Source organism: Rosa rugosa, chromosome 3, assembly GCF_958449725.1.
Source record: "Rosa rugosa chromosome 3, drRosRugo1.1, whole genome shotgun sequence".
In the NCBI taxonomy this organism is placed as follows: domain Eukaryota; kingdom Viridiplantae; phylum Streptophyta; class Magnoliopsida; order Rosales; family Rosaceae; genus Rosa; species Rosa rugosa.
Genome location: NC_084822.1, coordinates 57,936,020 through 57,952,917, shown reverse-complemented (window position 1 = coordinate 57,952,917; position 16,898 = coordinate 57,936,020). Strand labels below are relative to the sequence as shown.

At 38.8% G+C, this 16,898-nt stretch overlaps 2 protein-coding genes and 1 long non-coding RNA gene across 4 annotated transcripts; 1 reads left to right on the top strand and 2 right to left on the bottom strand.

Moving 5' to 3' along the window:
• Positions 1-1,444: 1,444 nt before the first annotated feature.
• Positions 1,445-5,159, bottom strand: LOC133741018 (mechanosensitive ion channel protein 10-like). The gene is made up of 6 exons (XM_062168948.1): positions 4,683-5,159; positions 3,334-4,545; positions 3,119-3,242; positions 2,505-2,798; positions 2,215-2,414; positions 1,445-2,007 (listed from the first exon to the last, which is right to left on the bottom strand). The coding sequence occupies exons 2-6, from the start codon at positions 4,530-4,532 to the stop codon at positions 1,863-1,865; spliced, it is 1,962 nt and encodes a 653-aa protein (XP_062024932.1). The 5' UTR covers positions 4,533-4,545; positions 4,683-5,159; the 3' UTR covers positions 1,445-1,862.
• Positions 5,160-9,871: 4,712 nt separating this feature from the next.
• Positions 9,872-11,858, top strand: LOC133735252 (uncharacterized). Its single transcript, XR_009858859.1, has 3 exons — positions 9,872-10,318; positions 10,410-10,476; positions 11,592-11,858. It is a non-coding gene; the product is annotated as an uncharacterized LOC133735252 (long non-coding RNA).
• A 1,740-nt stretch (positions 11,859-13,598) lies between these two features.
• Positions 13,599-16,886, bottom strand: LOC133740846 (mechanosensitive ion channel protein 10-like). 2 transcript variants are annotated; one of them, XM_062168783.1, is made up of 6 exons: positions 16,347-16,886; positions 15,264-16,232; positions 15,052-15,172; positions 14,560-14,853; positions 14,277-14,479; positions 13,599-14,142 (listed from the first exon to the last, which is right to left on the bottom strand). In XM_062168783.1, exons 1-6 carry the CDS (start codon positions 16,475-16,477, stop codon positions 13,902-13,904), a joined length of 1,959 nt encoding a protein of 652 aa, XP_062024767.1. In that variant the 5' UTR covers positions 16,478-16,886; the 3' UTR covers positions 13,599-13,901. The 2 variants fall into 2 exon arrangements, with proteins under 2 accessions (XP_062024767.1, XP_062024766.1); XM_062168782.1 differs by having other exon boundaries at positions 15,264-16,885.
• Between the last annotated feature and the right edge of the window lie 12 nt (positions 16,887-16,898).

Genomic DNA, 16,898 nt, shown 5'->3' with positions numbered 1-16,898 from the left:
ATCTCATAATTTCAGCTTCTTTTGATGATATAAAGTAGGTGAGCAAAGCTCACTGGTTGTTTTGATCATGGAAAACGACAGCAATAAGACGCCAAATTCTAAAGGGAGAAGGAGGTGGAAACCACTTGTCGAGTTTGTGTTTTTTTTTTTTAATTTGGTTGGGGAAAAAAAAAAACGACTTGTACAGTAGTCGCTTTGGTCTGCGTCAATCTGTAATCTTTAGTTACAATTTGCATGATTGATTATTATGATTACGTGATATGTAATAATGCAGGATTTTCTTTTGGTCTGAATGATATATAATAATGCTGCATTATACTTTAATTTTTTTAGGAGTGAGAGCAACAACATGAACCCTACTACAACCCGACCATTTTGTACTTGTGAGATTGTCTTCCCTAAATTAATTAACATTAAGCAAGCTACTTGATCATGTTCAAACTTAAACCCATTATCTAATTTGGACTGATCCAGCCCTTTAAGCTAGCTTTGACTTTATAATGATCAATGATCGATGATTGAGATTGTAAACAAATCGTATTCTAATTGCTCCTACAGCTAGCGCAGAAACCAAACTGATTATATTAACCTACATAATCATTGCTTATTAATCAAGCATAAAATTATAAAGTAATATGATTTTACACAAAGATTACAGTTTTACATGTAACTAGGTAGGCTTAGCTTATTTTGGACGTTTTTATTTATTTTTTAATTGGCAAACTGGAACAGGACAAACGAAAGAAAGAAGCTAAGGAGGAGGTGGATCTCCATCAAACAACAAATGAACAAAATAGGAAGGGGCCGTTGTAACCAAGTAGCCGGACACATCCTCCGTCGAGCCAGTGAAGTGACATGATCTGCAGCTTTGCTGGCGTCTCTGCTGGTCCAAGCCCAGCTAACATTTGGGGCAGCTTGCACAAAAAGGCCAAGGCCCATGACTAGAGGTTGGGTATGCCAATCCACTAGGAGTCGGGACAGGAGATCGCTTTGATTAGAGGGAGTGAATCCGATTCAACTATGATGGGAGAAGAAACAGGGAGGTTTGAGCTCATGGAGCAGAGCAAAGTCAGAGCTAATGCTTCAGCAACAGTAGGTGATGGTGCTTTCAGAAACAGGGAGCTAATGCTTATTTTGGACCTTTGAATAGTCAAATTGAAAGTACAGAATTCAGAATGAAAGGGATAAGGTTTATTAACTTATATATGAAAAATCCAACAGGGTATGTGTCCAATGGAATCATTGATGAGCATTCTGTCTCCAAGTTTTTTTGGAACTTGGATGAAATGAAGGGCAGGAATGATTAACAAAAAAAGAGTAGTTGTTGACTATAAAACAGAGTCCTCTGTTTATCAACATATCCAATATCCTCTGTTTATAAAACAGAGTCCTCTGCTTGCTCTCTCCTTAGTCCCTTGGGTATGGTTACATAGTCAAACAATAATAACATTAACCCGCCGATTAAGCAGTATGTAACAGTATCACTTTCACAAATCACAACTTTATATCCATACCAAAAGCCTTCTACGTTTCATATTCAGATGAGACACACAGATATACTTCATGCTCTTGACGTGGGATTTAGGACTTCTAAGCAATTCCTATGAAAACTTGAACAGTTGCTTACAGTATAACAGAAATGGAACTTCATCAATCAATATATCCCTCTAGGCTATTTATTTTGGAACCTTCACTGAATGACCTTGTAAGTTGTAACGTTCATCGATGGGATTGGCTTTCATCTCTTGAAGGAAACGGTTGCATCTGCTTTATTTTTGAGTGAGGTGAACTTCTTGGGGCAGCAGACTGTATGTGATGTTTAGGTCTTCCAAAGTTCTCATCAATTCGATGACTAGCTCAGTTCACCGTTTATTCCTTTCACCAATTTCTTGAAAGTTCATAGTGTGACAAATATTGAGTGCCATCTTTAACTTATTCACATCTTCGATATCAATTACCACCACACTGTGGCCTGGACGCCAATGCTGCGGTTTGCTCTCCAAGTATCTGAGAAGGCATACAAAGAAGTTATACTGAGACTGAACACAAAGGAGCATTACCAAACAGATCAAATTAGCTGCAAAATCAGCCATACTTCATATTCTAGAACTATAGCAGATTATTTGACCAGAAATTCTAAAACATTATATATGTTCATAAACTTAAGCCGCATGCAAACACAATTAAGTAAAATTAAAGCTTCATTCAACTCACTCCTTTATTCTCTTTCTCAGCATGTCTATCTTCTCCACTGGTGTCAAAATAATTGAGAATTCCACTGTATCTCCCATATCTGGACTTCTGTAATAATTGCTGATGATTTTGGAGCACAAAACTGAATTTGGATAGTACACCTTTTCATTATTTGGTTTCAAGAAGGTGGTAGTTAAGACGTTCATCTCTTCAACCATCAACTGTCAGGTTACCAGCAAGTATAAAATTTAAACAATTTAGTCTACCCAGCCAACATAATGAAATAAGATTTGAGTTGCATAAGTAATTACCGAAACATCATCAACAACAATGCGATCACCAACATCAAATGGATGTGTCACAAACATGAACACGATAGCTTCAAATACATTCTTGCAAGTGTTTCCAAACATAAAAGCTGCCAATAAGAACTGTGTTGAGAGGAAAACAACTAGGTTTGTACTTGCAATTCCCACCAACAGTAGCCACACTACGATGGTAATAACAATCACCAAGCTAGTAAAAAATTTCTCAAATTGCTTTAGAACTGTTTTGGTGTCAGTCATAGAACAAGCTAATGCTCTGCGTTCATGGTAGACATTTACCTGAAAAAAGAAAAAGAAAAAAAAAAGATAAAGAAAGGAAGGTAATGTCAGGGGGTGGTAGTATCTAGCGCACAAAATGGAATAATTCTTGGGTTAATTTTTCTTTTCTATTTTTCAAACTTGCAGTTCAATGGCAAACATAATTAACCTAGTGGCTAGTGCAGATTACCTTTTCATCCATTAGCTTTCCTAAAAGATGAAGGAATTATTGTAAATAGAAGCAAACTGAAGTTAATCAAATTCTCATTTCTCTATTCCCGGCCCTGCAGCATGCTTTTGGATTGTAAGATATGCATGACTTTATGTTAGTGACGGCTTACCATCCAATTACGTAGATCTTTTCTTTTAATTTTGCCGTTTTCCATTGCTCCGTCAAACAGTAGAAATACATTACCCACCTCTTCCCGAGTCATGAACCTCATGAGGTCCTCCTCCTCGATGTACCTACTCGAGTTTGACTGTGTAAGATAGATATTCAAAACAAGACCAAAAAAGAAAAGTGGCATAAACCTAGTGAAAGGTAGTTTTTCCTCACTTGTTACCATGCTTAGCAACGTTTCGAAATATTTTGAAGGCAGCAGCTTTGGCTTCCCACTCACTTCTAATCTCTGTATCTTTAGTAGAAACTGCACCCACCAACGTATCCATGGTCTCAACTGAAACCTTCCTTGCAGGATTCACCTTACCAGTGACCTTCTTTTCCACATTGTTTATCCTCCTGAGACTCGCAAACCCTGTGCTGGGTGATCTCCTAATCTTGGCATCCTCCTCTACTAACGGAGGCCCCGAAAGTGTCTCAATAACGTACTGATGGAACAAAGATTCTTGAATCCTATCCAAATAGGCGACGGCCATGAATTTAGATGCTAAGGTCTTAAACAACAAAGTTGATAACATCCACAAAAAGGCACCAATAAGCAGCGAAACAAGAGTCCACGTAATGTGATCCAAAATCTTGGTGGAAGTCTTTGATCTCTCATTGCCACGATTGAATTTGAAAAAGAATAGCCATGTGAGAAGCACCATACCGAACCACAGGAAAACCTGAACACTCTTTTTCATTCCATAAACCAAATACAACACCTCCTTCTTCCTCGTAAGCAGAAAGTTCCTCTCAATCACAAAAACTAACAGAGTCAAAACACAATTCGTAACCAGCATTCCACAGAATATGAGCATAACAAGCACACACATTTTCCACATCTCCAATCCCCACACCTTAAGATTCTCTAGTTTCTCGACAGTAAAGCTGGCTACTAGAACACCCAAACTGCACGCGAAAACAATATACTCCATCAGCATTTTCTTGTTCACTTTCCTGCTAGAGTTAACCTTCTCGTAAATCTCCTCCTCCTCCTCCTCTTTATATGCTGATTTATTTGCGGGGGAACCATCCTGCTCTAAATTAGTGTCCTCTTCAAGAATATCAGAATCAATGCGCATCGACTGTTGACCAAGACTAATAGATGACTTTCTCCTAGTGAGGGTCTCATTGGGGATGGGGGCGTTGCTGGATCCTGTAATCTCAGGGGAATGAGAGCCAACCTGCAATTCCACTTTGCTAATTTGATTAGGAGCTGAAGATTCTAACCCTTTCGAACAAGACCCTTTTGCTTCATCTTCCATCTCTTCGCTTTGAACCACCACTACAACTTCATCACCTCCATCATTCCCAGATCGATTTTTCGACATTCTTACTCTACTTCCTTTTAAGCCTTTCTCTGCGGCTTCCATCAAGAACCTGTCACTTAATAAGCGAAGGAAAGCTTGGATTAAACCCAAAAGAGGAAACTCTGGGGTTGGAAAAGAGACTTGACAAAAATAACAGAGCTGAAATTGCTTCCTTAGCTACTTGAAATACGTAGTTACGTACATAAATTATACCTTTCACCACCAGCTCCTCAAACTTCGTAGTCTTTCTGATTAAGACTGCAGGAACGAGCAGATGGAAGCCCCCCTCCTGCTCTCTGTTTTGAGTCCTCTATTTACTGTAGATCTCAATGTGTTGACTCGGTAGGATTGCAAGCCAATCAATATTCAATAATCGTGCAATATTTTATTTTATCCTTCTTCTTCTTCTTTTTTTAATTAAGAAAAAACGACAGAATTTCTGCTAATATTATGAAAGAACCTAACAAATGTCAAGAAAAACCTTCTGAATTGAAGTAACCTTACACTAAACCGGACGGATCCCCACTGGCCACTGATGAGAGACTGACGAAAAATGTTATGCAGTAGCCACCAGAAAATCCATTGTCGTCGATCTCATGTCAAACTCTACAGTAAATTAGAGGGCACACCCAACCAAAGAAAAAGAAAGACCAGACAACAATCAAGCACCCTTGCCTCTAGCTGTCACCGAGGGAAAGAAGAGCAGACAAATGTCACGCGGTTAAATATATAAGTAAGATAGGTACTCTGGATGTGTTTGTTAGCAGGTGCAATCATGTTTGAAACTTTGAATAGAAAGAAATATGCTGCAATATGCACAAGTTTTATTTTTTAAAAAAAAAAATTATGAACCTCCGCAGAGGAATTTATTCAATTAGAGGAAGACCATGCTCTTCGACTAACATTTAGATCATGGTCGGTTTCTGACAATTAGATGACTAACATTTAGTTAGTGGATAAAATGTCTTATTTCTGAACAAAAGACAAAAAAAAAAATTCGACTACAACATGTTGATATAAGTTTCGTGTACAAATTGTATCTTGCTCTAATAAAAAAAATTAAGAAAGATATAATTGAATTTGCATTATGAATCTTGAATTCTTGGGAGTTAAAATAATTATTGATTTTGATGTAGAACGAATGACAGTCCGAATTGAAGAACAGCTCAATCGTGGAAAAGGAGGAAAATCCGGTTTGCTGCAACTTTGGCATTTGGTGTCCGAATCGCGATTGTTATAGCTTTCTGGAAAGGGAACGACGCCAGGAGCAAAACTCGTGGCTTTCCCACGATGTATGGGCTTTCGGGGTCGTTTAGGACCTCAAAATTGCAATTTAATATTTTTCAGAATTTTCGGTTTTCTAGTTTGTTTTGGATTTGTTTTTGTTTTAACCCGTGGGCTTTAGGGTTTCATTGTTAGTCGCCCTAGAGTTTCTTTTCTCATATATAAGCAACCTTAAACGGCTGCAGAATCTATCTTTTATCATATTATCAATCAAATTGAGAGTTTTCTCTTTTATCTCTGGTGGACTCCAGAATTCTTGTTTTAGGTTTATTGCTTGTAAACCTAGGTTACTTTCTGACTGCATCAGATTTGTAATTGTAAATGGCTTAGAGCAACTCCAACAAGTTCCCCATATTTTTATTTTTCTCTAATTTAGGGAAAAATGAGCATCTTTTGCTCCAACAGATTCCCTGTAACTATCCATATTTTAGGGAAAGTGAGGAAAGAGAAAACCAAATTCCCTATATTTATAGCAATCTCTAAAAATTTAAGAAAGAATATGAAGATTTTAGAGATTGCTGTAAAATAAGGAATTTGTTGAAGTTAGAGAAGAAAAAGATGCTAAAGCTTTGACTTTCGCTTTCCTATTATACAAAAATTATAGGGAAGCTGTTGGAGTTGCTCTTACAGCTTACAGCTCAGGTGAGCGCTGGGTGTTCAGGACTTCAGGCCAACAACCACTTATCAAGTACCAATACCAACAGTTCTCGTCGAGACTCATAACTTATTATCATTAGTTTAAGTTTTCCTTAAACTAAACCACTGCAAGTGGCCTAGTGGTTCTTGCCTAGCTGGGTGTGCTCCCCAACCTAGGTTCGAACCCCGAAGCTGTCAAAGTGCCCAGGCACTGTGCTGCAATGCACAGTTGGAGCATTTCACATGCGCCGAAGGGGTTTATCTTGAGCCTAGGAAGCCTTTGGGTTCCCCTTGACAAAGTCAAAAAAAAGTTTTCCTTAAACTAATAAGTTAAATAAAGCAAATGTATGCTCATAATAAAACCGACTGAAGCAAGCATGCTCCTTGTGCTAAGTGCCAAGACAAAAGTCTTGTCTGCCACACACATTGTATTTGTCATCTCCACAAATCTTGTTTTCCATGCTTTTGGCTTCTCTATGCTTGTACTCTAGTTTAAATATTTGTTCACTCTTGTAATCAACACGATGAATCAATTCAAGCAAGTTCATTTCTCTTCATGGTATCAGAGCCATTGCCTAACAGCTCTTGATCGAACTCCAAAATCTTCCCTGGGTGTGTGGAGAAATTTTCTCCATACACCCACGGGTCCAAAACCAATTTCAGAATCCATGAATCCTTCTTCTTCTCCTCCATAGCTTCCTTCCGATTAAGCTTCCATTTTTCTTTGGAGAAAAGCAACCCCACTTCTTCTGTTCACTTGCTCATACAAGTTACCCCTTTGCTTGGAGAAAAATATCTTGCTTAACAGCCCTTCGGTGCACTCTATGGCACATATTTGGAGACCTCCCATTCTGAAACTCCCTAATCTCAACTCATTCTTTTCCCTCTTTAAGCCTTACCCATTTTTCAAGGGTCAAGTTCTTTTTCGCGTCCCTGAAACCTCCATATATCAGAAACGCTCCTTTCTACCAGCTTTCTATTCCACCCCACGCTGCACAGCCTCAACCAGGATATTCTTTCACTTTTCTATTGCACAACAATCTTCTCTTCTGCAATAGCATCTCTACTTCGTATTTGTTTCTATGTTTCCTCTCCGCTTAGTTCTGAGTTCCCTCATCAATCCTTCTTCAGGAATTTCATATAAGATTTTCTTCTCCCTATCGTTAAAATCTTCTTCTTCTTCTTCTCTTCTTCTCCTCAACGTTTAAGATATGAAACTCTAAAATCACTTCTTCTTTCTTTCTTTTTGTACCCTGCTCACTCTGTCTTCTTCTCACACCTACCATGGTAACCGAATCTTTGTCACCCCAAACCGGCAAACCCCCATGATATGAAATTCCAACCACTAATCCATCTATTTCTTTTTCTCAATTTGATCATCTTTCTTGTTTTTTTATCGTTATTCACTCCTTTTTCTTCTCCCCATATATTCCATTTTCCTTTGTTTACAATTTCTTTTTCCCATGCTTGCACACTCTCCCTCTTTTTCTTGTCTGGTCTATCACGTTCCTCTCCTGCTTTTATGTTGTTTTTGTCTCTCTTTCCTGCTTTTGCTTTGCCTTTGTTCAAGTCTCTCTGCCCTTTTTTTTTTTCAATCTGTTTTTTGGTCTGCCTTGCTTTACATCTATTTCTTCTCCACTGTGCATGCGTGACTATTACCTTTCCTCCTTAAACAAACTCAAAACTCTCTCTTTCTCTATTACCTTTCCTCCTTAAGCAGCTGCTTCTCCTCCTCTCAGCATTATGCACCACAACCATACGTCTTCAACCTGTCTCCTCTGCTGCAAATGTTGCCGATATCTTTACCGAAGTACTTCTCAAGCATTGCTTTGCAAATCTCAGTTCCAAGTTCGAAGCTGATTGCTCCTCATCCTCGCATCAGCTTGCGGGAGGATAATAATAGTAACTCTCCACCAAGAGACAAAGCATGCTCTCTTTGTAATCGATCAACAATCAATCAAGCAATTCCATATCTTAATCTTATTTCTGTAAATTCATTTAGGGGGCTGAAATGTACAGACCTTTTTTTTACATTCTACACATCCTTTGCCTTTTTTTAATATTTCTTATCAATTCACAATACTTTTCTTCCAAAACTACCCTTCTCTCTCTCTCTCTCTCTCTCTCTCTCTCTCTTCATCCACAGAACCCCATTTGTGCAAGTGGAAACCGGGAGGGAGGGGAGGGGAGGGGGAGAGAGAGAGAGTCCGAGATTTGGATCGGAGGGGGAGAGAGAGAGAGAGAAAGAGAGTGTTTTAGTTGTAGGCTGTGTAAGAGTAATTTGATAAAAGCAGTACAAGGGTGTGTAGAATGTAAAAGTGTGTGTGCAAATTTCAACTCCTTTAATTTATGAACGTAAATTAATTGACAATAATACATGCAGAGACTAAAGATAAAGTGGAAAAAGTGGACCCCAAAAATGGTCTCTACTTTTGTTTTTCCTAGTGTTGTTTCAGAGCATAGTGAAACTGTGAGAGCCATATTAGAGCAAATGCACCAGTGGAGTAATTGGGTGACCAATTGCATGGAAAGAGAGAAAAGTTGAATGCAGCGGGGTTTATTGCCCGACTGATTAATGGGCCCCACCTGCCCGACCGATTGGATGACCAACAATCAGCAACTGAATTGCCGGACTGATGGTGGCGGGCTCCACACCCACATGGGCCTGCTGCCAACGGCTATATTTTTTTTATTTTTTTTTACTATTCTTTGTGCAACGGTCACTTAATTGTGGCTGTTGGATCATGGAATCCAATGGCTGCAATTAATTGACAACGGTAATAACCATTTTTCACCCTAAAAAATAATCCGAATGGTAAAAAAATAATCAGAAATTTTTTTTCAAAAATTCTATAAATACCTAGTTCCTCACCTTAATTTCTCACACCAAAATTTTCAACAATTTTACCTCTCCATCTTCTTCCTCCATCAATCTTCTCTTCATTTCTTTCAATTATCATCCAACAATAGGAGATTCGGGTACCAATTGGTCTACCGAGGAGCAAGTTCAATTGTGTGATTCATGGGAACGTAAGACTGTGTGCCCGATCACAGGAAAACAAATAACCTCCTCCAAGTTATGGGAAAAGGTTCATGCTGATTATGTGCAATATTGGGAAGGTCCACCTACAAGCCGAACTCCTCAAGCTCTCCAATCTCAGTTTCGAACGTTGAAAAAAATTCTCAAAGATTGGCACAATGCACAAATGACCTCCCGTAATCGTATACATAGCAAAAGGCCAAAAGTTGTATAGCGCTCCATGGCATTAGTGGGGTGGGCTCGCGAAACCGAAACAAAAAAAAACCGCACCGAAACCCGAACCGAAGCCGAACAAAACCGCACCGAAAAAAAACCGAACCGAAACAAAAAACCACACCGAAACCGATTCTGTTCGGTTCGGTTTTCGGTTTCGGCCCGGTGAAAACCGAACCGAACCGCAAACCGAAACACTGTTCATAATATTCAATACGGCGTAGTTTTGTTTTAGGGTTTGGAGATTAACCAAGCAACCTCGCCTCGGTTCCATCGAATCTTCAGTCCTCATTTCCTCAGTTCCTCACAATCTCACATTATCACTGCGACTGAAGCCACCCCTCACACCGCCTCAGGCCCTCAACCCTGACGACACTTCCCGAGTCCCTTCTCTTCTATCTTCCCCATCTTCGATATCCTCTTCGTGGGACTGAGCAGCCTTCCATCTTTCAATCTTTGAAAGGTGAGGGAGAGAGTTAGGTGAGGAAAGAGAGAAGCTTTACTGCAACATTTGGTGGAAACAGACTGGGGAAGACGAAGACTGACGCCGGAAGCAGCGAACGAGGTGGTCGACGAGGCCATCGCCAGAGCTCATAGCGTTAACGGCGAAGTGGGTTTTCCGGCGAGAAGAGAAAGATGGGTTTTCCATTTGATTTTCACCGATCTGTCGATCCAGGTTAGGTCCTGCTAATTTAAGAGATTTCATTGTTTTACTTTTAATCTTGCTAATTTTTTGTTCTTCTGTCTAATCTGCATATCAATACCAGCATAAGGCAACACAAATCAACTGCTACAAGTTCAGGTGGTGATCCGAAATTGACCTCATCATCTCAGGTAGCAATTTTGTTTCTTTTTAGTGCTATGGGTTTTGGATGTTCTGGATATTGGATATTTGGATGTGTTGAGCATGTATGAACGTGACTTTGCTGGTTTGCGAATTGCTGCATTTTTCTGTTTGCTGGTTTGCGAATTAGGCACTATATCCTAGGAAACTACTGGCATTTGATGATTATAGAGTGACGTTGGTTATGTAAGCTTAACTTTGCTTAAATTTACAGAATCTTGATTCTCAATAATATCCCATTTTGTATGTTGTGTGTTTCGTTTGGTAAAATGTGGGTTACCTGGAAGGGAGAACTTGTTTGGGAACAAAAGGATCATATGAAGTCTCCCTTTCAGCAGCAAGCCTTTGAGCCTTCTGATAGTCTTTAACAGCTGCCTGGAAATTCTTTGCAAGCTTAGCATCAGCAATCTTCTTGACAACCTGCAGGTTTAAACATGTAAAGGTGAAACCCATGCTCCGCTGATCTGATGGGATCAAGTTTCAATATGCATATGATAACATAGGGATATTCAACCAAAGAGATTTGTGCCTTGGCCAAGCGGTATATTCTGGGGAGAGATTGTGGAAGGTGAACAATAAAGATGATGGCTTTATAATGTACATATATAGAGACAGAATACATAGAACTGAACTCCTTATAACTTAGAACAGTGTTATGTATAATGGATATAGCTAGTGAGTGAAATGGTAGACTTACACTAACGTCAGCATGGTGAAGTCTTATTGCAGTTTCTGTTTGGTCTATATACACACTTACACAGCAGTTTCTGTTTTCTGTTTTGTAATTTGTATTGCAGTTTATATATTTTGTTTCTGTTTGCAGTTTTATTTTTTGGTTTCTTATTGCAGTTTCTGTTTGGTCTATATACACAGCAGTTTCTGTTTTCTGTTTTGTAATTGTATTGCAGTTTCTATTTTGTAATTGTATTGCAGTTTATGTATTTTGTTTCTGTTTGCAGTTTTATTTTTGCAGTTTCTGTTTGGTCTATATACATTGCAGTTTCTGTTTTTGGTTTCTTATTGCAGTTTCTGCTTTATACTAGTGCTCATTAACTTTCGTATTCTGTTTTCACTTTCTTACTGCAGTTTCTGTTCTGTTTTGCAGATCAATACTAGTGTTGGTGAATCTACAACACCAATACCTCCCCACGAAGGAACTTCTACTGCAACTCCGGAAGTTCTACCAAAGTCGAAGACTTCATCTTTCCGAGCTTGAGCATGTCATTGCCCTCATTCATATGTTGATGTTGGTTCATTCTTTTTGTGATGTTTAATCTTTTAGTGAACTTATACATTTTTAATTTGTGAGGTTAGTGTTGATGTAATGATGGACTTTTATAAATTATGGACTCTATATTTTTTAACCATTTCATATGTTGATGCTAGAATTTGATGGACTATTGGACTATATCAATTGAATTATATGGACTATGGAGTATCAAATTATAGATTATTGTCTATTGAAGTACAAAGCATGTATTAGTAAACTTGTCAACTTGTTATAGATTATTATTATAGGTTCGAAGAAACAAAAACTTCTTGAGTTACAATATCAAAGAAGTATGAGTTATAACACCAAAGAAATATTTTTTGATAAAAATCTGTTTTAAAAAAAAAAAAAAAAAACCGAAACCGGGCCGAACCGAACGGTTCGGTTCGGTTTTCGGTCCCAACTTCGCTAAATGCAAAAACCGCACCGATTCTAATTTCGGTTTTCGGTTTTCGGTTTAGGCTCGGAACATAACCGAACCCCCCTAAGTGACTTGGTACCAGTACAGTACGATTAGCCAGTGGCCATCTTCATTCTCTGGCCCAAAAGGAAGAAAACGACGTGCATTTCAGAAAGAAAGAAAGAGCACGTACAAACGATTACACTCTTTTTTTTTTTTTTTTTTTTTTTTTTTGCGAAAGGTAACAATACAAACGAAAGAAAGAAGCTAAGGAGGAGGTCGATCTCCATCAAACAACAAAATATGTAAAAGGAGGAAGGGGGCCGTTGTAACCGAGTAGCCGGACACATCCTCCCCTTGAGCCAGTGAAGCGACATGATCTGTTGGCGTCTCTGCTGGTCCGAGCCCAGCTACATTTGGGGCAGCTTGCACAAAAATGCGAGGGCCCATGACTAGAGGTAGGGCATGCCAATCCACTAGGAGTCGGGACAGCAGATCGCTTGGATTAGAGGGAGTGAATCAGTTGAATCTATGGTGGGAGAAGAAACAGGGAGCTTTGAGCTCAAGGAGCAGACCAAAGTGAGAGCTAATGCTTCGGCAACAATAGGTGATGGTGCTTCAGAAACAGGAAGCTATTGCTTATTTTGGACCTTTGAATAGTGAAATTGAAAGTACAGAATGGAAGAATTATTCAGAATGAAAGGGATACGGTTTATTAACTTATATATGAAAAATCCAACAGGGTATATATCCATGGCACGTTTACTTACTTGGAATTGAAAATAATCATGAATCGGAGACAAGTGGAATGGGAGAAGAAAGGAATCGGTATTGATTCCGGAGGAATGATTCCTAAACCCATCTCCCCCCTTCGTAATCGAATTCCTGAGTATTCAGGAATCGATTCCTGATAAGGAGGTGGGACCTACATCCATTCCGATTCCTTCATGTGTTAGTAAACGCATGAATTCTTTTACCCGGAATCATTCCGATTCCTTTATGTGTTAGTAAACTCATGAATGTTTTTACCCTGTAATCATTCCCTTTCCTTCCAAGTAAGTAAACGTGCCCCCAATGGAATCATTTCTGACTCTTAAGCTTTTTTGGAACTGCAACTAATGTTGACAAATAATGATCTAATGGAAGCACAAATCAGGTAAATTAGCAGCTTAACCTCCACAACTACAACATGATCATTACTGTTACAAACCTACAATTACTTACTGTTGCAGATTAATTTGCTTCATATATTCCTGTTTTACTGTGAGTTGCTCTATATATGCTTGAGAAATCCAAAAGCATAAATTAAAAACTAAAAAGGTGACAGAGTAGTATGAAAGTCCAAGATTTGTTGCATATGCAAGTCCGGAACTCCAGAAGCATATTAAACTGCAATCTAAACATTCTCAACTCTTTTCTTCTTGAAAGAAACAAAACTGCTACAAGCTTTTGTTTATTCCTTGCGGACAAAGACGCACATACTTTAGATAATCACCAGATTTATGACAAGATGAAGACTATCAGAAAATTAAGTATGAACAACAGCCATGGTTTATTATGCGCACCATTGAGTTATGACAGAATGAATGTAGCAATAGCAATAACTACAACATAGAATACAGACCTCACCAATTAGCCTAGCTTCAATCTTAGAGAGATTTATTAAAGTATCAAACTGATTTTCTAACCGGACATCAGGTTGAGTTGAACCTCCTTTAGGAAGCAAAGTGCTGATTGCATCTTATTTAGTTTGAGTGAGATTCACTTTTTGGGAGGTCAGCAGATATTACTGTGATGTTTAGCTCTTCAAGAATTTTCAGCAATTCGAAGTTTAGCTCAGCTCTGCGCAAATTCTTTTCCTCAAAATCTTTATAGTTCATTTTGTGATGACAATAGACCGCCATCTTTAACTTAACAACATCTTCGATGTTAATCACCACCACATTGTGTTTTCGATGCCAATATTGAGGCTTCCCCTCGATGTATCTGGACAAGCACGAGCATATGTATATATATATATATATATATATATATATATATATATATATAAGAGTAAGAACACATAAGCGCAGTACAGTACAATGCTCACTAGTCAAACGCAAATTAAAGAATAAACTCACTCCTTTATTTTTTCTTTCAACTTGACTATCTTCTCCACTGGTGTTAAAGCAATTGAGAACTCTACAGCATCTCTCATATCTGGACTTCTGGAGTAATTGCTGATCGATGTTGCAGATAAAACTGAATTCGGATAGTACACCTTCTCGTTATTACTGAGTTTCAAGAAAACCGTAGTAAAGATGTTCATCTCTTCAACTATCATCTGTCAGGTGTACCATGTGTTACGAATTCCAGTAAAGTAAACTCAAGGTAATGAAATAAGTGTAAAAGATCGAGTTGTACCGGAACGCCTTCAAAAACAATGCAGTCACCAACATCATATGGATGCGCCACAAATAGAAACATGATAGATTCAAATACATTCTTGCAAGTGTTTCCGAAAGCAAAAGCTGCTAATACGAGCTGTGATGATAGGAAGACAAAAAAGCTTGTGGTTGCAATTTCCACCACTAGAAGGCTCACAACGATGATGATAATAAACACAATGCTAGTCACAAGATTGTTGACTTGCGCTGTAACTGCTTTGGTATCAGACAATGCATGAGCTAATGCTTTGCGATCAGTGTAGAGCTTCACCTGGGGAAAAAGTCACAGGGTACAAACTATTCCACACTCTTAATTATTTCAGAAAATGATCTAAACCTAGAAACTATAATAGCTCAAATGCACAATTATATATGTTAGTGACTGAAGTTGTACATGATTAAAAATGGTGCTAAGTAATGAAATACAACTCCACGTGGAAGTCGAGAGACATGAATTAAAAGGTCTTACCACCCAGTCTGTCAGAGTTTGTCTGTCAACTTGTCCGGTCATTGCTACGTCAATCCGCGGCCATACAAGGTCTACCTCTTCCTCGATCATGAACCTCAAGAGATCCCACTCCTCAATGTACCTACTCAGATGCAAGATATTTAACACAAGAATGGAAATGGCAAAAAGATACCTAAAAAATAAGCACTTGGGCAATATTTTTTTGTTCTCACTTAGAACCAGGCGGAGCGACGTTAAGGAAAATGTCATGTGCAGCAGCAGTTGCTTCCATCTCACTGGTGATCTCTTTATCTCTCTGTTCATTTAGATCCTCTATCCCGTCCAATGTATGAGAGATGGTGGATAGCCCTGAACTAGTTACTGCATCCATCAATACCTTCAAGGTCCAAGAAGAAACCTTCTCTTGCTTTATCTTTTGAAGCTTTGTCACGTCAATGACGACCCTTTTCTCCACCCGTTCGGCCTGTGCCTTCCTAGTCTCTCTGTAACTTTGTTTGCTACTGCCCCGTGATATTTCATAAGCCTCCTCCATCAACGGCGGTCCTGAAAGTGTCTGAAGAACATATTGATTGAATATCGATTCTTGAATTCTATCAAAATAGGTGACCGCCTCGAATTTAGATGCTAAGATCAGAACCAACAGAGTCTTTAACAACCACAAAAATGCCCCAATAACAACTGCAACGATACTTCGCGTGATGTAAGCCAGAATCTTAGTGGAAACTTTTGATTGCTGAAGCCCGCGTTTGATCAAGAGTAGCCATGTGAGAAGAATCAGACTCCCCCACATGAGAAACTGAATACTCTTCTTCATTCCATGAACAAAATACAACACCTTCTTCCTAAGCAAAAAGTTGCGGTCGATCACCAAAAATATGAAACCCATAACCCAATTTGTCATCAGCATGCCACATGATACCACCATTACAAGCGCACACCATTTCCAAACCTCCAATCCCCAAACCATAAGATTCTTTAGCTTATGGACAGTCAAGCTAGCCACTAAAAAACCCAAAATGGATAGAAAAACAATCCACTCAATCGAGATTTTTTTGCAGCTCACTCTTCTACTCAATTTAACCTTCTTGTAAATCTCTTCATCCTCCTCATCTTTTGTTTTGCCTGGAGATGGCGGTGCATTCTCCTCAGTCCTAACCAATGAGATTTCATTCGGGGACTCCCTATTGAATGAAGCATTGGGGAAATTTGCATCAGCTGCCTGATCTAAACTAGTCTCTTCATACATAATGGGAAATTGTTCACCGAATCTCGACTTGGGTTTGGAGAGAACTGACCTACTGAATGACTTTCTCTTAGTGAGGGTCTGGCTAGCTGAAGAGTCTGAGCCTTTTGGTTCATTGCTCTTTTCCCTTCCAACTTCCACTACAACTTCACCTCCATTAGGAGATTGCTGCTTCTCCGTCATGCTTGACCGCTGCCTTTCTAGAGCTTTAGGTAACTATTAACTAAGCCCACACTGTGAATAACCTGATCTAATGAGCAAAGGAAGAATGGAAGATGATGCGGTTGTCCCTAAATTTTGTAAATTGTGCGACTGAATTGAACTTTAGCTTCTTGGTCATTTTAAAACATATTTCTGGATCGAGTCAATGGTCATCTTTAAGTCTTTTTTTTTTTTTTATCAGAAGAGAACTTCATTCAAAACGAACGCAAGTGTATAATCTATTGTCATTGACGTCACCTTATCACCACTTCCACCGAACAAGAAAGTAATGATCGTATTATTATATATAAACACTTGCCGCATCTGGTCTTCCTTTCGAGAAAAGGGAAAGGAATATGATTTTAGGCCTTTTTCTTTCTTCTTCTTCTTCTTATTTTTTTGG

Excerpts from the sequence above, each read along its gene's own strand:
- LOC133741018 (XM_062168948.1), bottom strand. The coding sequence starts at position 4,532 with ATGGAAGCCGCAGAGAAAGGCTTAAAAGGAAGTAGAGTAAGAATGTCG. Across the intron at positions 3,243-3,333 it reads GTTGCTAAGCATGGTAACAA|GTACATCGAGGAGGAGGACC; the intron begins GTGAGGAAAAAC and ends AAACTCGAGTAG. Across the intron at positions 2,008-2,214 it reads CTGAGAAAGAGAATAAAGGA|ATACTTGGAGAGCAAACCGC; the intron begins GTGAGTTGAATG and ends ATGCCTTCTCAG.
- LOC133740846 (XM_062168782.1), bottom strand. The coding sequence starts at position 16,477 with ATGACGGAGAAGCAGCAATCTCCTAATGGAGGTGAAGTTGTAGTGGAA. Across the intron at positions 15,173-15,263 it reads GTCGCTCCGCCTGGTTCTAA|GTACATTGAGGAGTGGGATC; the intron begins GTGAGAACAAAA and ends GCATCTGAGTAG. Across the intron at positions 14,854-15,051 it reads AAACTCTGACAGACTGGGTG|GTGAAGCTCTACACTGATCG; the intron begins GTAAGACCTTTT and ends CTTTTTCCCCAG.